The sequence below is a fragment of the Pristiophorus japonicus genome, chromosome 8 (genome assembly GCF_044704955.1).
Source record: "Pristiophorus japonicus isolate sPriJap1 chromosome 8, sPriJap1.hap1, whole genome shotgun sequence".
NCBI lineage: Eukaryota > Metazoa > Chordata > Chondrichthyes > Pristiophoridae > Pristiophorus > Pristiophorus japonicus.
In genome coordinates, this window is record NC_091984.1 from 97,511,550 (window position 1) to 97,532,072 (window position 20,523).

At 41.6% G+C, this 20,523-nt stretch overlaps 2 protein-coding genes across 5 annotated transcripts in view; one reads left to right on the plus strand and one right to left on the minus strand.

Moving 5' to 3' along the window:
- Positions 1-6,257, plus strand: part of LOC139268130 (testicular spindle-associated protein SHCBP1L-like) — a 129,485-nt gene extending 123,228 nt beyond the window's left edge. The window contains exons 9-10 of the mRNA XM_070886155.1: positions 1,575-1,697; positions 5,363-6,257. Of these exons, the coding sequence (XP_070742256.1) occupies positions 1,575-1,697; positions 5,363-5,608 (369 nt within the window). The 3' untranslated portion in view covers positions 5,609-6,257. The remainder of the gene's footprint in view (positions 1-1,574; positions 1,698-5,362) is intronic.
- A 4,070-nt stretch (positions 6,258-10,327) lies between these two features.
- dhx9 (DEAH (Asp-Glu-Ala-His) box helicase 9) overlaps positions 10,328-20,523 on the minus strand; it is a 96,313-nt gene continuing 86,117 nt past the window's right edge. For all 4 annotated transcript variants that reach the window (XM_070887140.1, XM_070887141.1, XM_070887139.1 and 1 more), the window contains 2 exons: positions 20,136-20,333; positions 10,328-11,376 (listed from right to left, as the gene is read on the minus strand). In XM_070887140.1, the coding sequence (XP_070743241.1) occupies positions 10,668-11,376; positions 20,136-20,333 (907 nt within the window). In that variant the 3' untranslated portion in view covers positions 10,328-10,667. The remainder of the gene's footprint in view (positions 11,377-20,135; positions 20,334-20,523) is intronic.

Consider the following 20,523-nt stretch of genomic DNA (forward strand, 5'->3'; position numbering starts at 1 on the left):
TTTCAGAAGGCGTTCGACAAGGTCCCACACAAGAGATTGATGTGCAAAGTTAGAGCACATGGGATTGGGGGTAGTGTACTGACATGGATTGAGAACTGGTTGTCAGACAGGAAGCAAAGAGTAGGAGTAAATGGGTACTTTTCAGAATGGCAGGCAGTGACTAGTGGGGTACCGCAAGGTTCTGTGCTGGGGCCCCAGCTGTTTACACTGTACATTAATGATTTAGATGAGGGGATTAAATGTAGTATCTCCAAATTTGCGGATGACACTAAGTTGGGTGGCAGTGTGAGCTGCGAGGAGGATGCTGTGAGGCTGCAGAGTGACTTGGATAGGTTAGGTGAGTGGGCAAATGCAAAGCAGATGAAGTATAATGTGGATAAATGTGAGGTTATCCACTTTGGTGGTAAAAACAGAGAGACAGACTATTATCTGAATGGTGACAGATTAGGAAAAGGGGAGGTGCAAAGAGACCTGGGTGTCATGGTACATCAGTCATTGAAGGTTGGCATGCAGGTGCAGCAGGCGGTTAAGAAAGCAAATGGCATGTTGGCCTTCATAGCAAGGGGATTTGAGTACAGGGGCAGGGAGGTGTTGCTACAGTTGTACAGGGCATTGGTGAGGCCACACCTGGAGTATTGTGTACAGTTTTGGTCTCCTAACCTGAGGAAGGACATTCTTGCTATTGAGGGAGTGCAGCGAAGGTTCACCAGACTGATTCCCGGGATGGCGGGACTGACCTATCAAGAAAGACTGGATCAACTGGGCTTGTATTCACTGGAGTTCAGAAGAATGAGAGGGGACCTCATAGAAACATATAAAATTCTGACGGGGTTAGACAGGTTAGATGCAGGAAGAATGTTCCCAATGTTGGGGAAGTCCAGAACCAGGGGTCACAGTCTAAGGATAAGGGGTAAGCCATTTAGGACCGAGATGCGGAGGAACTTCTTCACCCAGAGAGTGGTGAACCTGTGGAATTCTCTACCACAGAAAGTTGTTGAGGCCAATTCACTAAATATATTCAAAAAGGAGTTAGATGAAGTCCTTACTGCTAGGGGGATCAAGGGGTATGGTGAGAAAGCAGGAATGGGGTACTGAAGTTGAATGTTCAGCCATGAACTCATTGAATGGCGGTGCAGGCTAGAAGGGCCGAATGGCCTACTCCTGCACCTATTTTCTATGTTTCTATGTTTCTATGGGCAGTTTCCATAACAGGCACCCGATCCATCAAGCTAATAGTACGCTCAGGCGGTAAGTTTAAAAATCTACATCGATACGTCTATTACTCCCAGGTCATTTTCTAAGTCTCCTTCACTTTAATGTATATTATGATCCACATTTTTCAACAAGTGGTACATGGTTCATCAGAAGGAACAGTCTAAGTGGCCATTTCCTATTTGATACTCTCATGCCCCTAAAGGATTTTTGAAACTTGATTGCTTTGATGGGTTAACCTAAGAAAATGTCACCTTAGCCGGTAATTTCATTATCCATAGTTTTTGGTGTTCACAAAAATATACTGTACTTTAATTGAACATAATGTTACAAAGTTCAACATGCAGTCTTAATTTTAACAGGGACCGGGAGTTGAGCTATACCCAGGAAGTGTTGCTTGTTTGGAAGGAAATGATATTCACAAATGCAGTAATATTAAAAGTTCTGACGTCCTCAAGAGTATGTTGGGAGGAATTAAACTGAAGGTAAATTTAGAGTAATGGTCATTCATTTTCATTTAAACAAAAATATTTTTGAAGAGTAATTTGATTATAGAGAACTGATGAAGTTGGAAACAAACCATTTAGTAATGGGGACAATGGACCTGAAATAGTAGTCAGAGGCTTACCCTGGGCGAATGCCTCCAATCCACAAGAAAAGTACATGCCTACCTGGTGTGCCTCTTTATCTTCGGACTCTTCAGGTCCTAGGCCTGCAGGTGTACGCCTGTGTAAAGGCCCATATATCCCAAGTATGCATACGGTTCGCAAGCGTCTCTGGGATCATGTGGGCCTGGTCAACCAACTAAAATGGGCGATTCCCATTATGCTTACATACAAAGTCTCCATTAGAATGACATAAAAATACATTTTCAAACAATCTAAATAAAAATAAGTCATTGTATGTTTAAAATTAATTAAAATACAATTTAATTAAAAATTTAATACAAAAATGTAAATTTTTGAAAAATAATTTGAAACATTTTTAAAGGGGCCAAAAATAACCTAAATTAATTTTAAAGGTTCTTGAATGTTTAATATGTTCTTGAAAATTATTTTAATGTTTATTTAAACCCTTACGTTGGTAAAAGAAAGTCCTACGCCTGCTTTTACTAGGCATAAGAGTTTCATGGGCAGTAGTTGGGCAAATAGCCCAACTCCTCACCAGCAAATGTCCATTTCCTGCGCATGCAGATGATCTGTCAAACTGAAACTTGACAGATTGCAAGTTCCGGATTTTCGCGCATGCGTACGCGGTCATAGGCTCCGTAAAATCTGGGCCTTTGAAACATATGTTCTTGAAATGCAATTAAATGATCTTGAGAAAGGGATTTTAAAACTATTACTTTTCTACTGTGTAATCTACAAATTAGTATTTTAGTTGAATAAATCTTGTACCTGGTGATAATAGTTCATGTTGCAAAGGGCTGCTATTTCTGTTAAATAATTCACTAAAAAATGACATTTATAAACATGGTTATAAATTATTAGTTGTTAAAAATACAATCAAGACAGATTGTAGACTTTACTTGGGTGATAAAATAACAAGGTGTAATTTTAGATTTTTCACCCAATATTCTTCCCTTATCTACCCTCCTCTCCTGAAGGTGCGCTTAGTAGCCTTTCCACAGGCACCAGCAGCCTTCAGAGGGCATCCCAGCCAAGCCCAATCCTGTTCTCCGCTTATATCCTCACATGCCATTTCCAATGTAAGTCATTAAATAGTAATCAGAAGCTGGAGCCCTGGCTGATTTTTTCCCCCTCTCTAATTCATGGGCACTGAGATCTATCAAAGTGCCCCAGTAACTGCTTAGGCTAAGATGAGCTAACTCAGCTCAAACTGAGAGTTAAACTTAGGACCTTCCTGTTGTGGGTGGCTTTGTGCTTTTATCTAATTGGTCATCAGTTGGTCAACTTGTATATAAAATTTTAATTTTCTGAGTTTGTGCTCCCAGTGGGGAGTCTCACCCATCAGAAGAGCAAATTATAAATTTGGGTGCATATTTTGAAGGGAAATTGTGGACATCGCATACCCGAATTTCCGATGTATCTTTCACCGAAGCTTTTAATTTATTATTCCCATGAGCTGACGACATAGAATGTACATCACAGAAACAGGCCATTCATGCCCAGCTGGTCCATGGTGGTGTTTATCCTCTACATGAGCCTCCATCCACCTCTCTGCACCTAACCTTATCAGCATAACATTCTATTCCTTTCTCCCTTGCATGTTTATATAGGATCCCCTTAAATGCATCTACCTATTCACCTCAACTACTCCTTGTGGTAGTGTGTTCCACATTCGAACCACTCTCTGGGTAAAGAAGTTTCTCTTGAATTCCGTATTGGATTAATTAGTGACTATCTTATATTTATGGCCCTTGGTTATAGTCTTAGAAGTGGAAAAATCTTTTCTACGTCTACCCTGTTCAACTCTTTCATAATCTTAAAGACTTCTAGACCTTTTAGCTTTCTCTTTTCTGGAGAAAAGAACCTCAGCCTATTCAATTCTTCAGCTCTGTTACCATCCTTGTAAATATTTTTTGCACCTCCTCCAGTGTTCCTATATCCTCTTTATTATATAGCGACCAGAACTGTATACAATACTCCCAAGTTTGGTCTAACCAAGGTGCTATACTAGTTTAACATAACTTCTCTGTTTTTCAGTTTCATCCCTCTAGAAATGAAGCCCAGGCTTTCCTCGCCAAAGTCCTTGAATGTGCTGTCGCCTCCCAAATCCTTTCCCGCAACTTCACGTTTGAATCTCTCCGATCAGGTTTCTGCCCCTGTCACAGTACTAAAACGGCCCTCATCAAATTCACAAATGTCATCATATGTGACTGTGACCGTGACCATGGTAAATTATCGCTCCTCATCCTTCTAGATCTGTCTGCAATCTTTGACACAGTTGACAACACCATCCTCCTCCATGTCCACTGGGTGGGACTGCCCGCGCTCGTTCTATTATCTAGACTGATGTAGCCAGAGAATCAGCTGCAATGGAATCTCTTCCCACTCCCGGACCATTACCTCTGGAATCCCCTAAAGATCTATCGTTGGCCCCCTCCTATTTCTCATCTATATGCTCCCCTCAGCAACATCATCCGAAAACACAATGTCAGGTTCCACATGTATGCTGATGACACCCAACTCTCCCTCACCAATAACCTCTCTCGACCCCTCCAGTGTCTCTGATTTGTGACACTGCTTGTCTGATATCCAGTACTGGATAAACAGAAATTTCTTCGAATTAAATATTGGAAAGAGTAAAGCCATTTTCTTTGGTCCCTCCCACAAACTCCATTTCCTAACCACTGACTCCACCCCTCTCCCTGGCAGCTGTCTGCAGCTGAACCAGACTGTTCACAGCTTTGGTGTCATATTTAACTCCGAGATGAGCTTTCGACCACATATTCGCTCCATCACCATTACCACGTACTTCCACCATAACATTGCCCGACTCATCCATGCCTTTGTTACCTCTAGACTTGACTATTTCAATGCTCTCCTGTCTAGCCTCCCATCTTCCATCCTACATAAACTTGAGTTCATCCAAAACTCTGCTGCCTAACACGCACCAAGTCCTGTTCACCCATCACCCCTGTGCTCACTGACCTACATTGGCTCCCGATCCAGCAATGCCTCAATTTTAAAATTTTCATTCTCGTTTCCAAATCCCTTCATAGCTATATCTCTGTAACCTCCGCCAGCTATACAACCCTCCAAAATCTCTTCACTCCTCCAATTTTAATTGCTCCACCATAACGACTGTGTCTTCAGTTGCCGAGGCCGTAAGCTCTGGAATTCCTAAACCTCTCCGCCTCTCTCTCCTCCTTTAAGATGCTACATAAATATACCTCTTTGATCAAGCTTTTGGTCATCTATCCTAATATCTCATGATGTGGCTTGGCATCAGTTTTTTTTGGTAACGCTCCTGTGAAGTTTCTTGGGACATTTTACGATGTCAAAAGCACGATATAAATGCAAGTTGTTGTTGTTATGTCCTGCCAGCAGACAAGGTTCCCACTGGGAGCACCAATTTAAAAAAATATCCCTATTATATTTAAATTCAGGGATCAAGGAAAAAATGTGGTTAAGGGAAATCTTAAGATATGGCTGATAATTCATTATATAAATATTGCCTTTTTTAGGTTCTGCCACCACCAAAACTAAAGCTTCATAACAATTATGTTCATTCCAATAACGGCTATGGTGTTACCATAATCCAGCCTGATGACAGACATTGCCGTGATGCAGATGAGGAGGTATTGGAATGTGCTGCAGGAGGTGATAAGAGAGATGATCTTGTCAAGGCAATGCAGAATATGAGTCTTGAAATGAACAATAATAAGTTTGAAAACAATTCAATGGGAGAAATAGGTGTCATTGTTTGTTAATTACTCTGATGTGAATGAATATTGCAGAGTTAGAAACTCTGTGTTTAACATTTGTCTTGAATCAAAAACAGATTTCTAATTATCTGTTTAGTAATATTTGTTTCAGAAATTTTTATTGGGTAATAAATACATTGATGTTGAAGAAAGTGGTACAGCTCAGATATAAATGCAAACAATAAATCAAAAACAGTTTAGAAGTTACCTGTATACTAAACTGTTTAAGCTACCTTCCATCAATATGTTGAGCAGTAATGGTGGTCTTCATTAATGTGCGCTTAGCTGGGCAAACTTGCATGAGAATACAGCTTTTTGCTACCAGCGGTGATACAAATCTATACTTAAAAGCTGATTAAAGACTTGGGACTTTTTTTTTTAAAAAGTTCATGAATTTTCCACAACTTTGTTACATTTTCTGTATTAACTAAACTGCAGAAAAGTTGAACATTTTGTAAGCTTGTGACTAACTAGAAATGGTATGAAATTATCACAAAGTTGCCACATTGATATGGATTGCAGCTGATTTGAAGGAAAGCAGCAGTTAAAATGTCTACAGTAATTTACACACACGGTGTAACCCAAGTTCTCAGAAGACAAAACTGACATTCTGTATGGGTCCCTGAAGCATAAAATAAAAGTCTTTGAAGCCTAACATCTGAGAGCACTCATGATCTACATATGAAATAATGTATTTTTCACTACAGTATAAAGTTGTATATTTAAGGTATAATACAGTATGTATGCATTTTATTAAATGATGTATGATTTTGCTATCAGATGCATGTGTCTGCAGACACTGCATTATGAGCAGTCAGTGCAAATGTGTGGGTGTAAAACCTCTGCAGAATGACAAGCTTTGTGCAGATTGATTTAAAATCTAAAGCCCTAAACTTTAAAATAAAATAAATCTGCATCAGAATCAGACTTACTGATTTGAGTTGTCTGATTCCATCTATTAGTTCTCACATTTAAAGTGGCAACTGAGAAATTATTGACCAACAGCAAAATGCTTATTGATGTTTGAATTCTCGCAATGACCATTTCTGTTACATTGTCACTGATAATGCCAGGTAAAACTGTCATATGAACTACAAGGATAGAGATCTTGGATTTAAAGGAAGCAACTATTTTGTGACAGCAAATCCTCAGCCTCAACCTAATTTATGAGGCCATGACATTCTCTCCTTTGTCCTCCGCTGGCAAAGACTAACCAGTGGCTCCCACCATATTGGCGAAGTAGTGCAAAAACATCTAAACACCTAAATGGGTCCAACCATCAGTTGAGGTGTTACTAAGATGCTTAGATCTCGGAAACCACTTCAAAGGGTCGCGTAGCACTGGCAGAAAGACCGGGCCCCCTCTCCCCTTCCATTAAAGGGGAGGGCCAAGCTGCCAACTTTGCAGGAGAAAGGGGCCATCCCTAGATTACCAGGGAGCAGGGTGCAGTGGCAGCAGCCCAGCACACAAGCGCAGTGCCGGGCTGCAAGATCGTGGCACGGACCCCCCCAATCTGCAGTGAAGAAAGCCGGTAAGTAAGCCAACTTTTTCATTTCCAGCGCAGCATCTCCTTTTCAATTTTCGCCCCACGAGCGGCCGACAGCTTACGGCAGCTGCATGGGGTGCTACCGAACTTCTGCACCGGTGCGAAAATGGGTTGCTGCGCATAGTGATGACCAAAGTGTAAATCAACTATCATTGTGGTTCTGGTGATGTTTTTCAGTTACATGACAGGAGCCGTAATTATAGGCAGGCTACTTGGTAATATGTGTAGCACTATATTCTACTTTTGCCTGGAGTGGCCCTATCTGTTGGTTGACTGAATGTGGTCAATACCTCAGAGGAATGGTGTTAACTTGGGAAAATGCAGTTGTAATTGGGTCTTCAGGGTCTAATCTTCAGGGCAGGTCTTGACACTAATCCCCTACACCATTGCCAAGTTCAAATGTAATGCCGTTTTCTCTCCATCCCACAGGCCGATAGCCAAATCCAAATTGTGGGCCACAGAAAGTTCAAGGTGAAAACTTCTGGATTGTTTCCTGGTTGTGTTGTAGAGACCAAAAAAAAAGGAAGCAGAAGACTGAAATTTTTCTTCCAATTTCTGGTCTCTACCATGAAGCTGTCCATGGTCAAAATACTAGGGCAATCACTCTACTGATGCTTTATATTCTTAATGCAAAAAAATCCATTGCCACTATCCTGGGGTGGGGTCTCAAACCTGTCAGTGTCCCAAGGGCTTGTTAACATCACCGTTCATCTATAAATTGCCAGTTCATCACTCCCACCATCACCATTTCCCCAAAAATAAAGTAACCATGGAAGTGCAGTTTCAATTTTATTCCAGTATTTCATTAAGTTGCAGATATTCATAACTTACCATTCTGCTTCAGCATTTTTTTTCTAGAATTCCCGCAGTTGTAGTTTTTATTTTTAAAGATGCATGGTTGACAGATCAATCAGGCAGCCTGAAATTAATGGTAGTGGCTCAGAATGGGCCTTTATAATTTAATTTATGCAATTATGAGGTCGAAAGTATCATTTATATGAACATATGGACAGGAATGGACCATCTGGTCCATCCAGCCCAGCCCACACACCTGTAATGCCTTATACATCACAGTATATATATTCCCCACTCCAACCAAAAGCCAAGTAATCTCCTCAGAAAGGAGAAAAAAACACAGAAAAATTGAGGCCAATTGGGGAAATCTGGAAAATTCCTCTCCGAAACCTTTGAGCAATCAAAACTAATCCAGGAAACCATTTTCCCAAATAGATCCAAGTCGATCTACAATCACTTTCTGCCTACGGGCCTTTCAGCAGTTTTCAATCCAGCACAGCTGACTGCCACTAATACCCGAAATTTCGATCTTGTGGAGAAGCCTCTTATGTGGTACCTGATCAAAAAGCTTTTTAAAAGTCTAGGTAGATAATGTCCATTGGGTTTCCCTCATCCACTATCTTGGTAACTACTTCAAAAAAAAATACAATGTAATTAGTAAGACAGGACCTCCTTCTGTTGAAGCAATGATGGATGTCCCTAAATATGTCCTTCTCTTAAGTCATATATTGCATTCCAAATGATTCCCTCAAGCATCTTCCCTATTACGGACAACTAATGGGCCTATAGTTACCTGGATTTGTCTTAGTTTTTAAAAATTGGAGCTCCATTAGCCTCCTTCCAGTCTTAAGGAATAGTCCGAGACTCCAGCGTACTATTAAAGATGCATACGCAAGGGGCGTGCACAGCACCTGCCCCATCTCCCTTCAGGTAGATATCATCCAGACCAGTTGCTCTATCTATTTTAAGATTCCTAATTCTATCTAAAACAATACCATCTATTTTAAAATGGAAGAGTTTTAGCATTGAATTTTGACATTCGAGCATCAACTTCAAGTGAAACTGATGCAAATTACACATTTAGTATTACTGCCATCCTCCCAAGATTTGTAACATGTCCTTGAGTATCCTTTAATTGTCCAATACAGTATTTGACAGTTCTGACTCTTCACATACTTAAGTATTTTTCATGACCTCTGAATATCCCAAAATGCTTCACAGTCACAAATACTGTGGCAACAAGAGCAGGTCACAAGCTGAGTATTCTGCGGTGAGTGACTCACCTCCTGGCTCCAAAAGCCTTCCACCATCCTCAAGGTACAAGTCAGGAGTGTGATGGAATACTTTCCACTTGCCTGGATGAGTGCAGCTCCAACAACACTGAAGAAACTCAATACCATCCAGGACAAAGCAGCCCGCTTGAATGGCACCCCATCCACCACTGGTGCACCATGGCTGCTGTGTGTACCAGCTACAAGATGCAGTGCAGCAACTCACCAAGGCTTCTTTGACAGCACCTCCCAAACCCATGACCTCTACCAACTAGAAGGACAAGGGCAACAGGCGCATGGGAACACCACCATCTGCAAGTTCCCTTCTAAGTCACACGCCATCCTGACTTGGAAATATATCACCGTTCCTTCATCATCACTAGGTAAAAATCATGGAACTCCCTAACTTATGGGAGTACTCTCACCACACGGACTGCAGTGGTTCAAGGTGGCGGCTCACCACCACCTTCTCAAAAACAATTAGGGATGGGCAATAAATGCTAGCCTTGCCAGCGTCACCCACATCCCATGAATGAATAAAAAGCAGCCAATTAACTACTTTTGAAGTGTAATTACTGGTGTGATGTAGGGAAATAGAGCAGCCAATTTTCACAGCATGGTCCCTCAAATAGCAATGAGATGTATTTCCAGATAATTTGTTTCAATAAGGTAGGCTTAGGAATAAATGTTGGCCATGGTGGCAGTGTGAGTAAACTTTTGGTTGAATGGAATGCATGCAACACTCCATGCTGACTGGTGCAGGACCCTTCATAAGCAAAGTGATTAACTCTCAGTAATCTCCGGTTAACATAACTGTTCCATGTTAATGTAATATTACCAATTAAATTAACACTGGTACTATTTCAAATTTCTCCCTCCTTTGAATATAGCAAATGTATTATAAATAAGAACTTGTATCAACATGTCCCTTTATTGAAATAACCTAATGCCAACAGGCATTGAAGGGGTTTGTTTTCAGAGTTGTTCATTTAATTTTGCTAGTCTTGATTAATGCTTTTACTATCACTTCAAGTCAGAACAATTTTTAATGTTAAGCTGCTCAGCTTCAGTATGAATATACTTAAAATGGGCAATAATATGCAAATCCAAATATTCTTGTTCTGCAACTGCACTTTTATTTCTTCTCTGCAATACAATGAAAATCAAATGAAGACATTTGAAACTAGCTGTTTGCTAAGTAAACTTTAATATACTTAGGGATTCTAAACTGCTATTTTAGATGGGTCACAAGTACATTTCCTCATTGTAAGATTGCACTTTAAAGTACACGCCAAGTACAGAAAATATTTGCATAAAAAGAACTGACAAACTGGTTACAACATTTGCAATGTGCATGCACTGTTGTTTTTCTGAAAATATTTAAATACAAAGCCGTATTACTATCAATACATATAAATTGTGCACAAATGCAACTTTTGGTCTCTGTATTTCTCTAGTAGGCACCTCTGCCATTACCATATCCTCCTGTGAATCCTCCACCACCCTGGTTACCACCGAATCCTCCACCACCACCACTATTACTACTTTGGTAGCCACTGTATCCTCCACTTCCACCTCTACCACTTTGGTAGCCACTGTATCCTCCACTTCCACCGCCACTTCCACTTTGGGAGCCACTGTATCCTCCACTTCCACCTCCACCAATACCACTGTGGGAGCCACTATATCCTCCATTTCCACTTTGGTAGCCACTGTATCCTCCACTTCCACCGCCACTTCCACTTTGGGAGCCACTGTATCCTCCACTTCCACCACTACCACTATTACTACTTTGGTAGCCACTGTATCCTCCACTTCCACCTCCACCTTCACCAATACCACTGTGGGAGCCACTATATCCTCCACTACCACTTTGGGAGCCACTATATCCTCCACTACCACCACCACCACCACTTTGGTAGCCCCCGTATCCTCCACCACTTTGGTTGTTGCGGTATCCACCACCTTGGTAGCTTCCTCCACTACCACCTCTTCCTCCTCCATAATATCCAGAACTGTAACTGCCACGGGAGCCACCATACCCACTTCCTCTTCCATAACCACCTCCTCCCCTGTAACCAGAACCACGGCCACCCCCTCTTCCACCAAATCCTTGATTGTCATAACGTGCCATTTTGGGAGGACGAGGACCATCACCATATCTGTAATAAATCAAAATAATGGATTAGATAAACACTATATGACAAATCAAATTCATAGCATAAAAATAGTATGGCAGATAGTCTATAATGAAAATAAAGTTTGGTGAGGTGATAAACAATCTGTCCTACTAACTTAAATATGTTTATATTCTCCATAGAGTAAACCATTCAATCCCAATAATGTTCAGTTCGAAAGCACCAACCATAGGTGGAGCAAAATGAATACATAAATGCTTATTAACAGAGGCTTTCAAGAGTGAATTGCAATTATATTGCTGACTGTTACTTATGTAGAAACTCATCACAGCCAAAAAACAAAACCAGAAAACCTAAACATTAGTTTTGTTTTCTTGCTAACTCTTCCTTTAGAATTTACAATCTCAGAATGCATTTAAAACTTCGAATTAATTTTGCCAAATAAGCAATGCTGACTGCCACAGTAAACTTCAATTGTCAGTGGTCGTGGCTCCTTGTTATTGCTCCAAGACGTTTTTCTTATAAAAGGAAAAGCGTTCAGTCTTCAATTTTATCTTATCCCTTAGGTACTTGTACCTGTACATATTCTATCATTTATTATTTCCCAGTGAAAATGGGTGAATGCAGCTCTGACTTTGAAATTACCATTATTTACCAAACATTGCTTCAATGCAGGGATTATTCTATTGATCCAGAAACTGATACAATTCCAACTGAATTGGTTTGATCCCCAAATAATTTTTGTTTGTTTTCCCTCCCATTTTCACCTTTTAAAACTGTTGACTTGGGCTGAATAGTTGCACAAGCATGAGTCACACTCAAGTACCTGCCCAAGTGCCCATTCTTCACACCGAGTCTACACATTGCACGGTGGTAGGCTGTTCAATATGGGCCGGCCATGCCTGGCCCTGTCCTTACCAATGTCCACATATAGGAATCACTGAGGAACAAGAACCCTGGCTGAAACTGTAACTCATGGAAAAGTGATACTTATGCAGCTTAGTTAAATGTACTGGTGTACAAGAATTATCGGGACAGACCACACGCTGCTCAGAATGGAGAACTTGAGATTGCACTGGATATCTCTACTCTGAGAACCTGAGATTCCACTCACTTCCTCCAAATAAAAGGTGTTGCTATGGGAACCCGCATGGGTCCTAGCTATGTCTGCCTTTTCATGTGTTACACGGAGCATTCTTTGATACAGTCCTAGTCGGGTCGCCCCCCACCCTCTTTTTCCTGTACACTGATGATTAGATTGGTGCTGCTTCCTGCTCTCACCTGAACCGGAAAATTTCTTGAACTCTGCATCCAATTTCCACACCTCCCTCACCTTCACATGGTCCATCTCCAACTCATCCCTTCCTCGATATCTCGATCTTCATTTCTGGGAATGGCCTGCCAGCAATATCCGCTCTAAGTCCACTGACTCTCACAGCTACCTTGATTACATTTCCTTCCAACCCACTTTCTGTAAGGACTCTATTCCATTCTCCCAGTTTCTCAGACGATGCCATCTTCGACACCGATACTTCGGATAGGTCTTTTTTCCTTAACTAAGAATTCTCCTCCACCGAGGTTGACAGGGCCCTGGGACCGTGTGTGTCCCATTTCCCGTACTTCTGCTCTCAGCCACTCCTCTCCCTTCCAGAAACACGATAGGTTCCTCTTGTTCTCAACTTCCACCCCACCAGCCTCCAAATTTAATGGATCATCCTCTGCCATTTCCACCACCTACAGCATGATGCCACGACCAAACATCTTCCCTTCCTCTCACAGCATTCCAAAGGGGACTGTTCTCTCTCGGACACTGGCCCACTCTTCATTTACCCCATACACCTGCTCCCGTTCCACAACAACTTCCCGTGCAAGCATAGGAGATAGAAACATAGAAAATAGGTGCAGGAGTAGGCCATTCGGCCCTTCGAGCCTGCACCACCATTCAATATGATCATGCAACTTCAGTACCCCATTCCTGCTTTCTCTCCATACCCCTTGATCCCTTTAGACGTAAGGGCCACATCTAACTCCCTTTTGAATATATCTAGCAAACTGGCCTCAACAACTTTCTGTGGTAGAGAATTCCACATGCTCGCAACTCTGAGTGAAGAAGTTTCTCCTCATCTCGGTCACAAATGACTTACCCCTTATCCTTAGACTGTGACCCCTGGTTCTGGACTTCCCCAACATCGGGAACATTCTTCCTGCATCTAACCTGTCCAATCCCGTCAGAATTTTATATGTTTCTATGAGATCCCCTCTCATTCTTCTAAATTCCACTGAATATAAGCTTCGTCGATCCAGTCTTTCTTCATATGTCAGTCCTATCATCTCAGGAATCAATCTGGTGAACCTTTGCTGCACTCCCTCAATAGCAAGAATGTCCTTCCTCAGATTAGGAGACCAAGACTGTACACAATACTCAAGGTGTGGCCTCACCAAGGCCCTGTACAATTGTAGTAAGACCTCCCTGCTCCTATATTCAAATCCTCTCGCTATGAAGGCCAACATGCCATATGCCAATGCCTTCTTCACTGCATGCTGTACCTGTATGCCAACTTTTAATGACTGATGTACCATGACACCCAGGTCCTGTTCATTTCCCATTTTACTAATCTGTAATCATTCAGATAATAATCTGCCTTCCTGTTTTCACCACCAAAGTGGATAACCTCACATTTATCTACATAATACCACATCTGCCATGTATTTGCCAACGCACCTAACCTGTTCAAGTCACCCTGCATCTTAGCCTCTTAGCATCCTCCTCACAGCTCACACTGCCACCCAGCTTAATGTCATCTGCAAACTTGGAGATATTACATTCAATTCCTTCATCTAAATCATTAATGTATATTGTAAATAGCTGGGGTCCCAGCACTGAACCTTGCGGTACCCCACTAGTCACTGCCTGCCATTATGAAAAAGACCCATTTATTCCTACTCTTTGCTTCCTGTCTGCCAATCAGTTCTCTATCCACGTCAATACAGTACCCCCAATACCATGTGCTTTAATTTTGTACACTAATCTCTTGTGTGGGACCTTGTCAAAAGATTTTTGAAAGTCCAAATACACCACATCCACTGGCTCCCCCTTGTCCACTCTACTAGTTACATCCTCAAAAGAATTCTAGAAGATTTGTCAAGCATGATTTCCCTTTCATAAATCCATGCTGACTTGGACCGATCCTGTCACTGCTTTCCAAATGCACTGCTATTACATCTTTAATAACTGATTCCAACATTTTCCCCACTACCGAGGTCAGGCTGACCGATCTATAATTACCCATTTTCTCTCTCCCTCCTTTTTTAAAAAGTGGTGTTACATTAGCTACCTTCCAGTTCATAGGAACTGATCCAGAGTCGATAGACTGTTGGAAAATGATCACCAATGCATTCACTATTTCTAGGGCCACTTCCTTAAGTACTCTGGGATGCAGACTATCAGGCCCCAGAGATTTATCGCCCTTCAATCCCATCAATTTCCCTAACACAATTTCCCGCCGAATAAGGATATCCTTCAGTTCCTCCTTCTCACTAGACCCGTGGTCCCCTAGTACTTCCAGAAGGTTATTTGTGTCTTACTTTGGTTCTGTCTTCACAAAGGATTTGTTCAACTGCTCTGCCATTTCTTTGCTCCCCATTATAAATTCACCTGAATCTGACTGCAAGGGACCTATGTTTGTCTTCACTAATCTTTTTCTCTTCACATATCTATAGAAGCTTTTGCAGTCAGTTTTTATGTTCTCGGCAAGCTTCCTCTCGTACTCCATTTTCCCCCTCCTAATTAAACCCTTTGTCCTCCTCAGCTGAATTCTAAATTTCTCCCAGTCCTCAGGTTGGCTGCTTTTTTTGGCCAATTTATATGCCTCTTCCTTGGATTTAACACTATCCCTAATTTCCCTTGTAAGCCACACCTGACTTTCACCTGCTCCCTTCGTGCTGTCCAGGGCCCCAAACACTCCTTCCAGGTGAAACACTGATTTATTTGTACTTCTTTCAACTTAGTATACTGTATTCGCTGCTCACAATGTGGTCTCCTCTACATTGGGGAGACAAAACACAGACTTGGTGATCGCTTTGCAGAACATCTCCGTTCAGTCCCCAAGCCTGACCGTGAGCTTCCAGTTGCTTGTCATTTTAATTCTCTGCCCCACTTCCACTCTGATCTCTCTGTCCTCGGACTCCTACATGGTTCCAATGAAGCTTAATGGAAGCTCAAGGAACAGTAGCTTTCAATTAGGGACTTTCCAATCTTCCAGACGTAACATTGATTTCATTAACTTCAGATCATAACCACTGCTCCCATTTTTTCCAGTCAGAAGGTGCTTGGTTCTAGTAATGGTTCTGTTGTTACCATTTACAGCTTCTCTAGACCAAACTTTTGTTTGTTTATTTGTCCCATTACCATCTCCTTTCGCTTTGTACAATCACACCATTTGTCATTTAATCTCTCCTGCCTTCCACCCTATCTCAGACCTTCCATTTTGTTCGTGCCTCCATACTTATAAACTGTTAAATCTCTTCATTTCTTTCAGTTCTGATGAAATGTCATTGACCTGAAATGTTAACTCTGTTTCTCTCTCCACAATTGTTGCCTGACCTGCTGAGTATTTTCAGCATTTTCTGTTTTTATATACCCGAGATCTATGTTGGAGTCTATACTGTCACAGATTAACCAAGACCGTATACAATTGTAAACATTTATGAACTGGATCTTGGCTTTGCTACGAGTATTGGCCTGGATTTGTTTGGCAGTACAGGTTGAACCTCCCTTATCCGGAACCCTCAGGACCTGGCCCGTTCCTGATAAGAGATTTTTCCGGATGAGGGGTGGTCACGTTAAATTGGATGGTACATGTTCTGAGCAAAGGGATATCGGGGCTGGCTGGCTTGGGGCTGGGAGTGCAGCAGAGAGATAATGGGGGGGGGGGGGTGGTGGTGGATCACAGGTTCAGGCCAGCGATTGCGGGAGTCGGCAGCAAGGAAGGACTTCAATTTGTTCATGTCGGAGTTCTGCGCATGTGCCACCCGGTGGCTGGGAATGGTTCCGGACGAGGGGTGGTTCTGGATAAGGGAGTTCCGGATAAGGCAGTTTCAATCTGTAATTAAGACTTATCTCGCCATTAAAAATTCAATTACACACGAATGGACAAGTCCTAACTTTTTCTGGTGTGTTTAGTGTGTATCTAATGGTAAATACTGCAACTTCATGTGTTTCAATACCGAGTCTCTTGGCAAAATACTGTTAGAGCGAAGCTTCTGGAGGAGCAGAGCAACTCAGACAGCAACCTCCTGATTTCCACGTTGAATAACATAAGAAAAAGGAGCAGGAATAGACCATTTGACCCCTCGAGTCTGCTCCGCCATTTAATATCATGGCTGATCTGATCAAGGACTCAGTTCCACTTTCGCTCAAAAATCTGTCGATCTCTGCCTTAAATATATTCAATGACCCAGCCTCCATAGCTCTCTGGGGCAGAGAAACCCACAGATTTACAACCATCAGAATATATTTACTCCTCATCTCAGTTTTAAATGGGCGCCCCTTATTCTGAGATATCCCCCCCTAGTTTTAGTTTCCCATGAGTGGAAATAGCCTCTCTGCATCCAACTTGTCGAGCCCTCTCATTATCTTATGTGTTTCGGTAAGATCACCTCTCATTCTTCTGAATACCAATGAATATAGTCCCAACCTACTCAACCTATCTTCATAAGTCAATTCCCTCATCTCCGGAATCAACCAAGTGAATCTTCTCTAAACAGCCTCCAGTGCAAATATATCCTTCCTTATGGAGACCAAAACTGCACGCAGTACTCCAGGTGTGGCCTCACCAATACCCTGTACAGTTGTAGCAGGACTTCTCTGCTTTTATTCTCTATCTCCCTTGCAATAAAGGCTAACATTCCATTTGCCTTCCTGATTACTTGCTGTACCTACATACCAACTTCTTGTGTTTCATGCACAAGGACTACCAGGTCCTTCTGTACTAAACACTTTGCAATTTTTCTCCATTTCAATTATAATTTGCTTTTCTATTTTTTCTGCCAAAGTGGATCACCTCACATTTTCCTGCCAAAGTGGATCACCTCACATTTTCCTACATTGTACTCCATGTACCAAATTTTTGCCCATTCACTTAGCCTGCCTATATTCCGTTGTAGACTTTTTGTATCCTCCTCACAATTTGCTTTCCCACCCAGCTTTGAATCAAAAGCAAACTTGGCTACATTACACTCGGTCCCTTCATCCAAGCTATTAATATAGATTGTAAATAGTTGAGGCTCCAGCACCGATCCCTGCGGCACCCCAGTAGTTAATGTTTGCCAACCGGAAAAAGACCGGTTTATCCCGACTCTCTGTTTTCTGTTAGCTAGCCAATCCTCAATCCATGCTAATATATTACCCTCAACCCCATGAACTTTTCTCTTATGCAGTAACCTTTTATGTGGCACCTTATTGAATGCCTTCTGGAAATCCAAATATACCACATCCACTGGTTCCCCCTTATCCATCCTGCTTGTTACATCCTCAAAGAACTCCAGCAAATTTGTCAAACACGATTTCCCTTTCATAAAACCATGCTGACTTTGCTTGATTGAATTATGCTTTTCCAAACGTCCTGCTACTTCTTCCTTAATAATGGACTCCAGCATTTTCCCAACGACAGATGTTAGGCTAACCGGTCTATAGTTTCCTGCTTTCTGTCTGCCACCTTTTTCAAATAGGGGCGTTACATTTGCGGTTTTCCAATCCACTGGGACCTCCCCAGAATCCAGGGAATGTTGCAGATTACAACCAATGCATCCACTATCTCTGCAGCCACTTTTTTTAGGACCCGAAGATGTAAGCCATCAGGTCCAGGGGACTTGGCCGCCTTTAGTCCCATTATTTTACCGAATACTACTACTTTAGGTGATAGTGATTGTATTAAGTTCCTCCCTCCCTATAGCCTCTTGATTATCCCCTATTAGGATGTTTTTAGTGTCTTCTATCGTGAAGATCAATACAAAATGTTTGTTCAATGTCTCTGCATTTCCCTGTTCCCCATTATTAATTCCTCAGTCTCATCCTCTAGGGGACCATTTACTTTAACCACGCTTTTCCTTTTTATGTACCTGTAGAAACTCTTACTATTTGTTTTTATATTTTGTGCTAGTTTACTTTCATAGTCTACCTTTCCTCTCTATTATTTTTTTAATTGTTCTATGCTGGCTTTTAAAAGTTTCCCAAACCTCTGGCCTCCCACTACTCTTGGCCATATTGTATGCCCTTGTTTTCAATTTGATACCATCCTGTATTTCCTTAAGTTAGCCACGGATGCTTATCCCTTCTCATTGGGATATATTTTTGTTGAGTGTTATGAAATATCTCCTTAAATGTCTGTCACTGCTCATCAACCATCCCACTCTTTAATCTATTTTCCCAGTCCACTTTAGCCAACTCTGCCTTCATACCTTTATAGTCTCCTTTATTTAAGCTTAGGACACTGGTTTGAGATCCAACTTTTTCACCCTCCAACTGAATTTGAAATTGAACCATGTTATGGTCACTCATTCCTAGAGGATCCTTTACGAGATCATTTATTAATCCTGTCTCATTACCCAGTACCAGGTCTAAGATAGCCTGCTCCCTGGTTGGTTCCACAACATACTGTTCAAGGAAATTATGCCGGATACACTCCATGACCTCTTCCTCAAGGCTACCCTGGCCAATTTGCTTTGTCCAATCAATATGAAGGTTAAAATCGGTCATGCTTATTGCTGTTCCTTTTTTACAAGCCTCCATTATCTCTTGATTTATACTCCATCCAACAGTGTAGCTACTGTTAGGGGGCCTATAAGCTATGCTCTTCAGCGACTTTTTCCCCTTATTATATTCCTTATCTCCACCCAAACTGATTCAACATCTTGATCTTCTGAGCCAATATCGTTTCTCACTAACGCACTGATCTCATCCTTTATTAACAGAGCTATCCCACCTCCTTTTCCTTTCTGTCTGTCCTTCCAAATTGTCAAATACTCCTGAATATTTAATTTAACTGTACATGTGCGGATACCAAAGTTGCTGTCCAATTTACTCCTTAATAACAGTGAGCGCTGATAGACACTGCAAAATCCAGGCCATTATTTGCACTTCTGGTTTCGTGGAATCAACTATGAGGTTTGTGTGTCTTTTTAAAAAGAAGCCAAATCTAAGCTCATAGTACAGAACCCTAAAATTGAGGAACATTAAACGGTAATTTGGAAATTGGTGATTAGGCAACATCAGTGTTATGACTGCATGGTGTCAAGACATGGGATGAAACTTAAACATTACGTACATGTCTCAGTGTTGTCTGATTTGTTGCAGATTTGTATTTTAGTTATGAACAGCATGAGCAAACAAAATTATAAACAGTCGAGTCTGTTTTTATGCCAGAAAGTGTGCAGTTGGGTTAATCTCATGGGCTTTTCACATAATGCAGTACCCTGCTTCGTGGGGGGGGGGGGGTGGAGAAAGCAGTCAGTGTCCTTTTTGCACGCCTTTCTCAAGAACACACCCGTAACAATTCAGATATGTACTAGTTGATTGACAACCTGGGATCATGAGCAATGTTTCAAAGACCACTGTGCAAGATTTGGTTGCAACAGCCTTACCTTGGGTACAATGGTTGCTACAATCCGTCCTAGGATTCACATTGATCGGAGCATGAATTGTGTCTCCTGCTAAATTATGAGAGCATACAAGCTTCACACAACTGCACCCAAAATGTTGTCTGAAACCATAACATGCAATTCACCTTGTGTTTGCCATAAGATTAATGCCCGCTGCCCCAGGTTTTGAAATCTGCCGAATCATCTTCAGCAACTGTTCATGTGTGGGATCCAGTTGCCGTATGAATTCAGGATCCTTGGCAACTTCGACAACCAATGCCTCCATTCCTGCACGCAAAGCAACAATTCCAGCTGCTACATAGTGAGGCATCTTCAACTTTATCCTAAAAGGTACAAACTATATTTAGCATTTAACACAACCAATGTCAAACGGATCAAAAAGATAATGGTTGCTCTGCAAAACCAACTCTGAAATTAATGCGAGCTGAACAGTAAAACTATGGGCTCAATTTTCCCCAATGCCGTTTTTTGGCATACTGCAAGAGTTACGCCAATTTTTTTTGGCCCCAACTA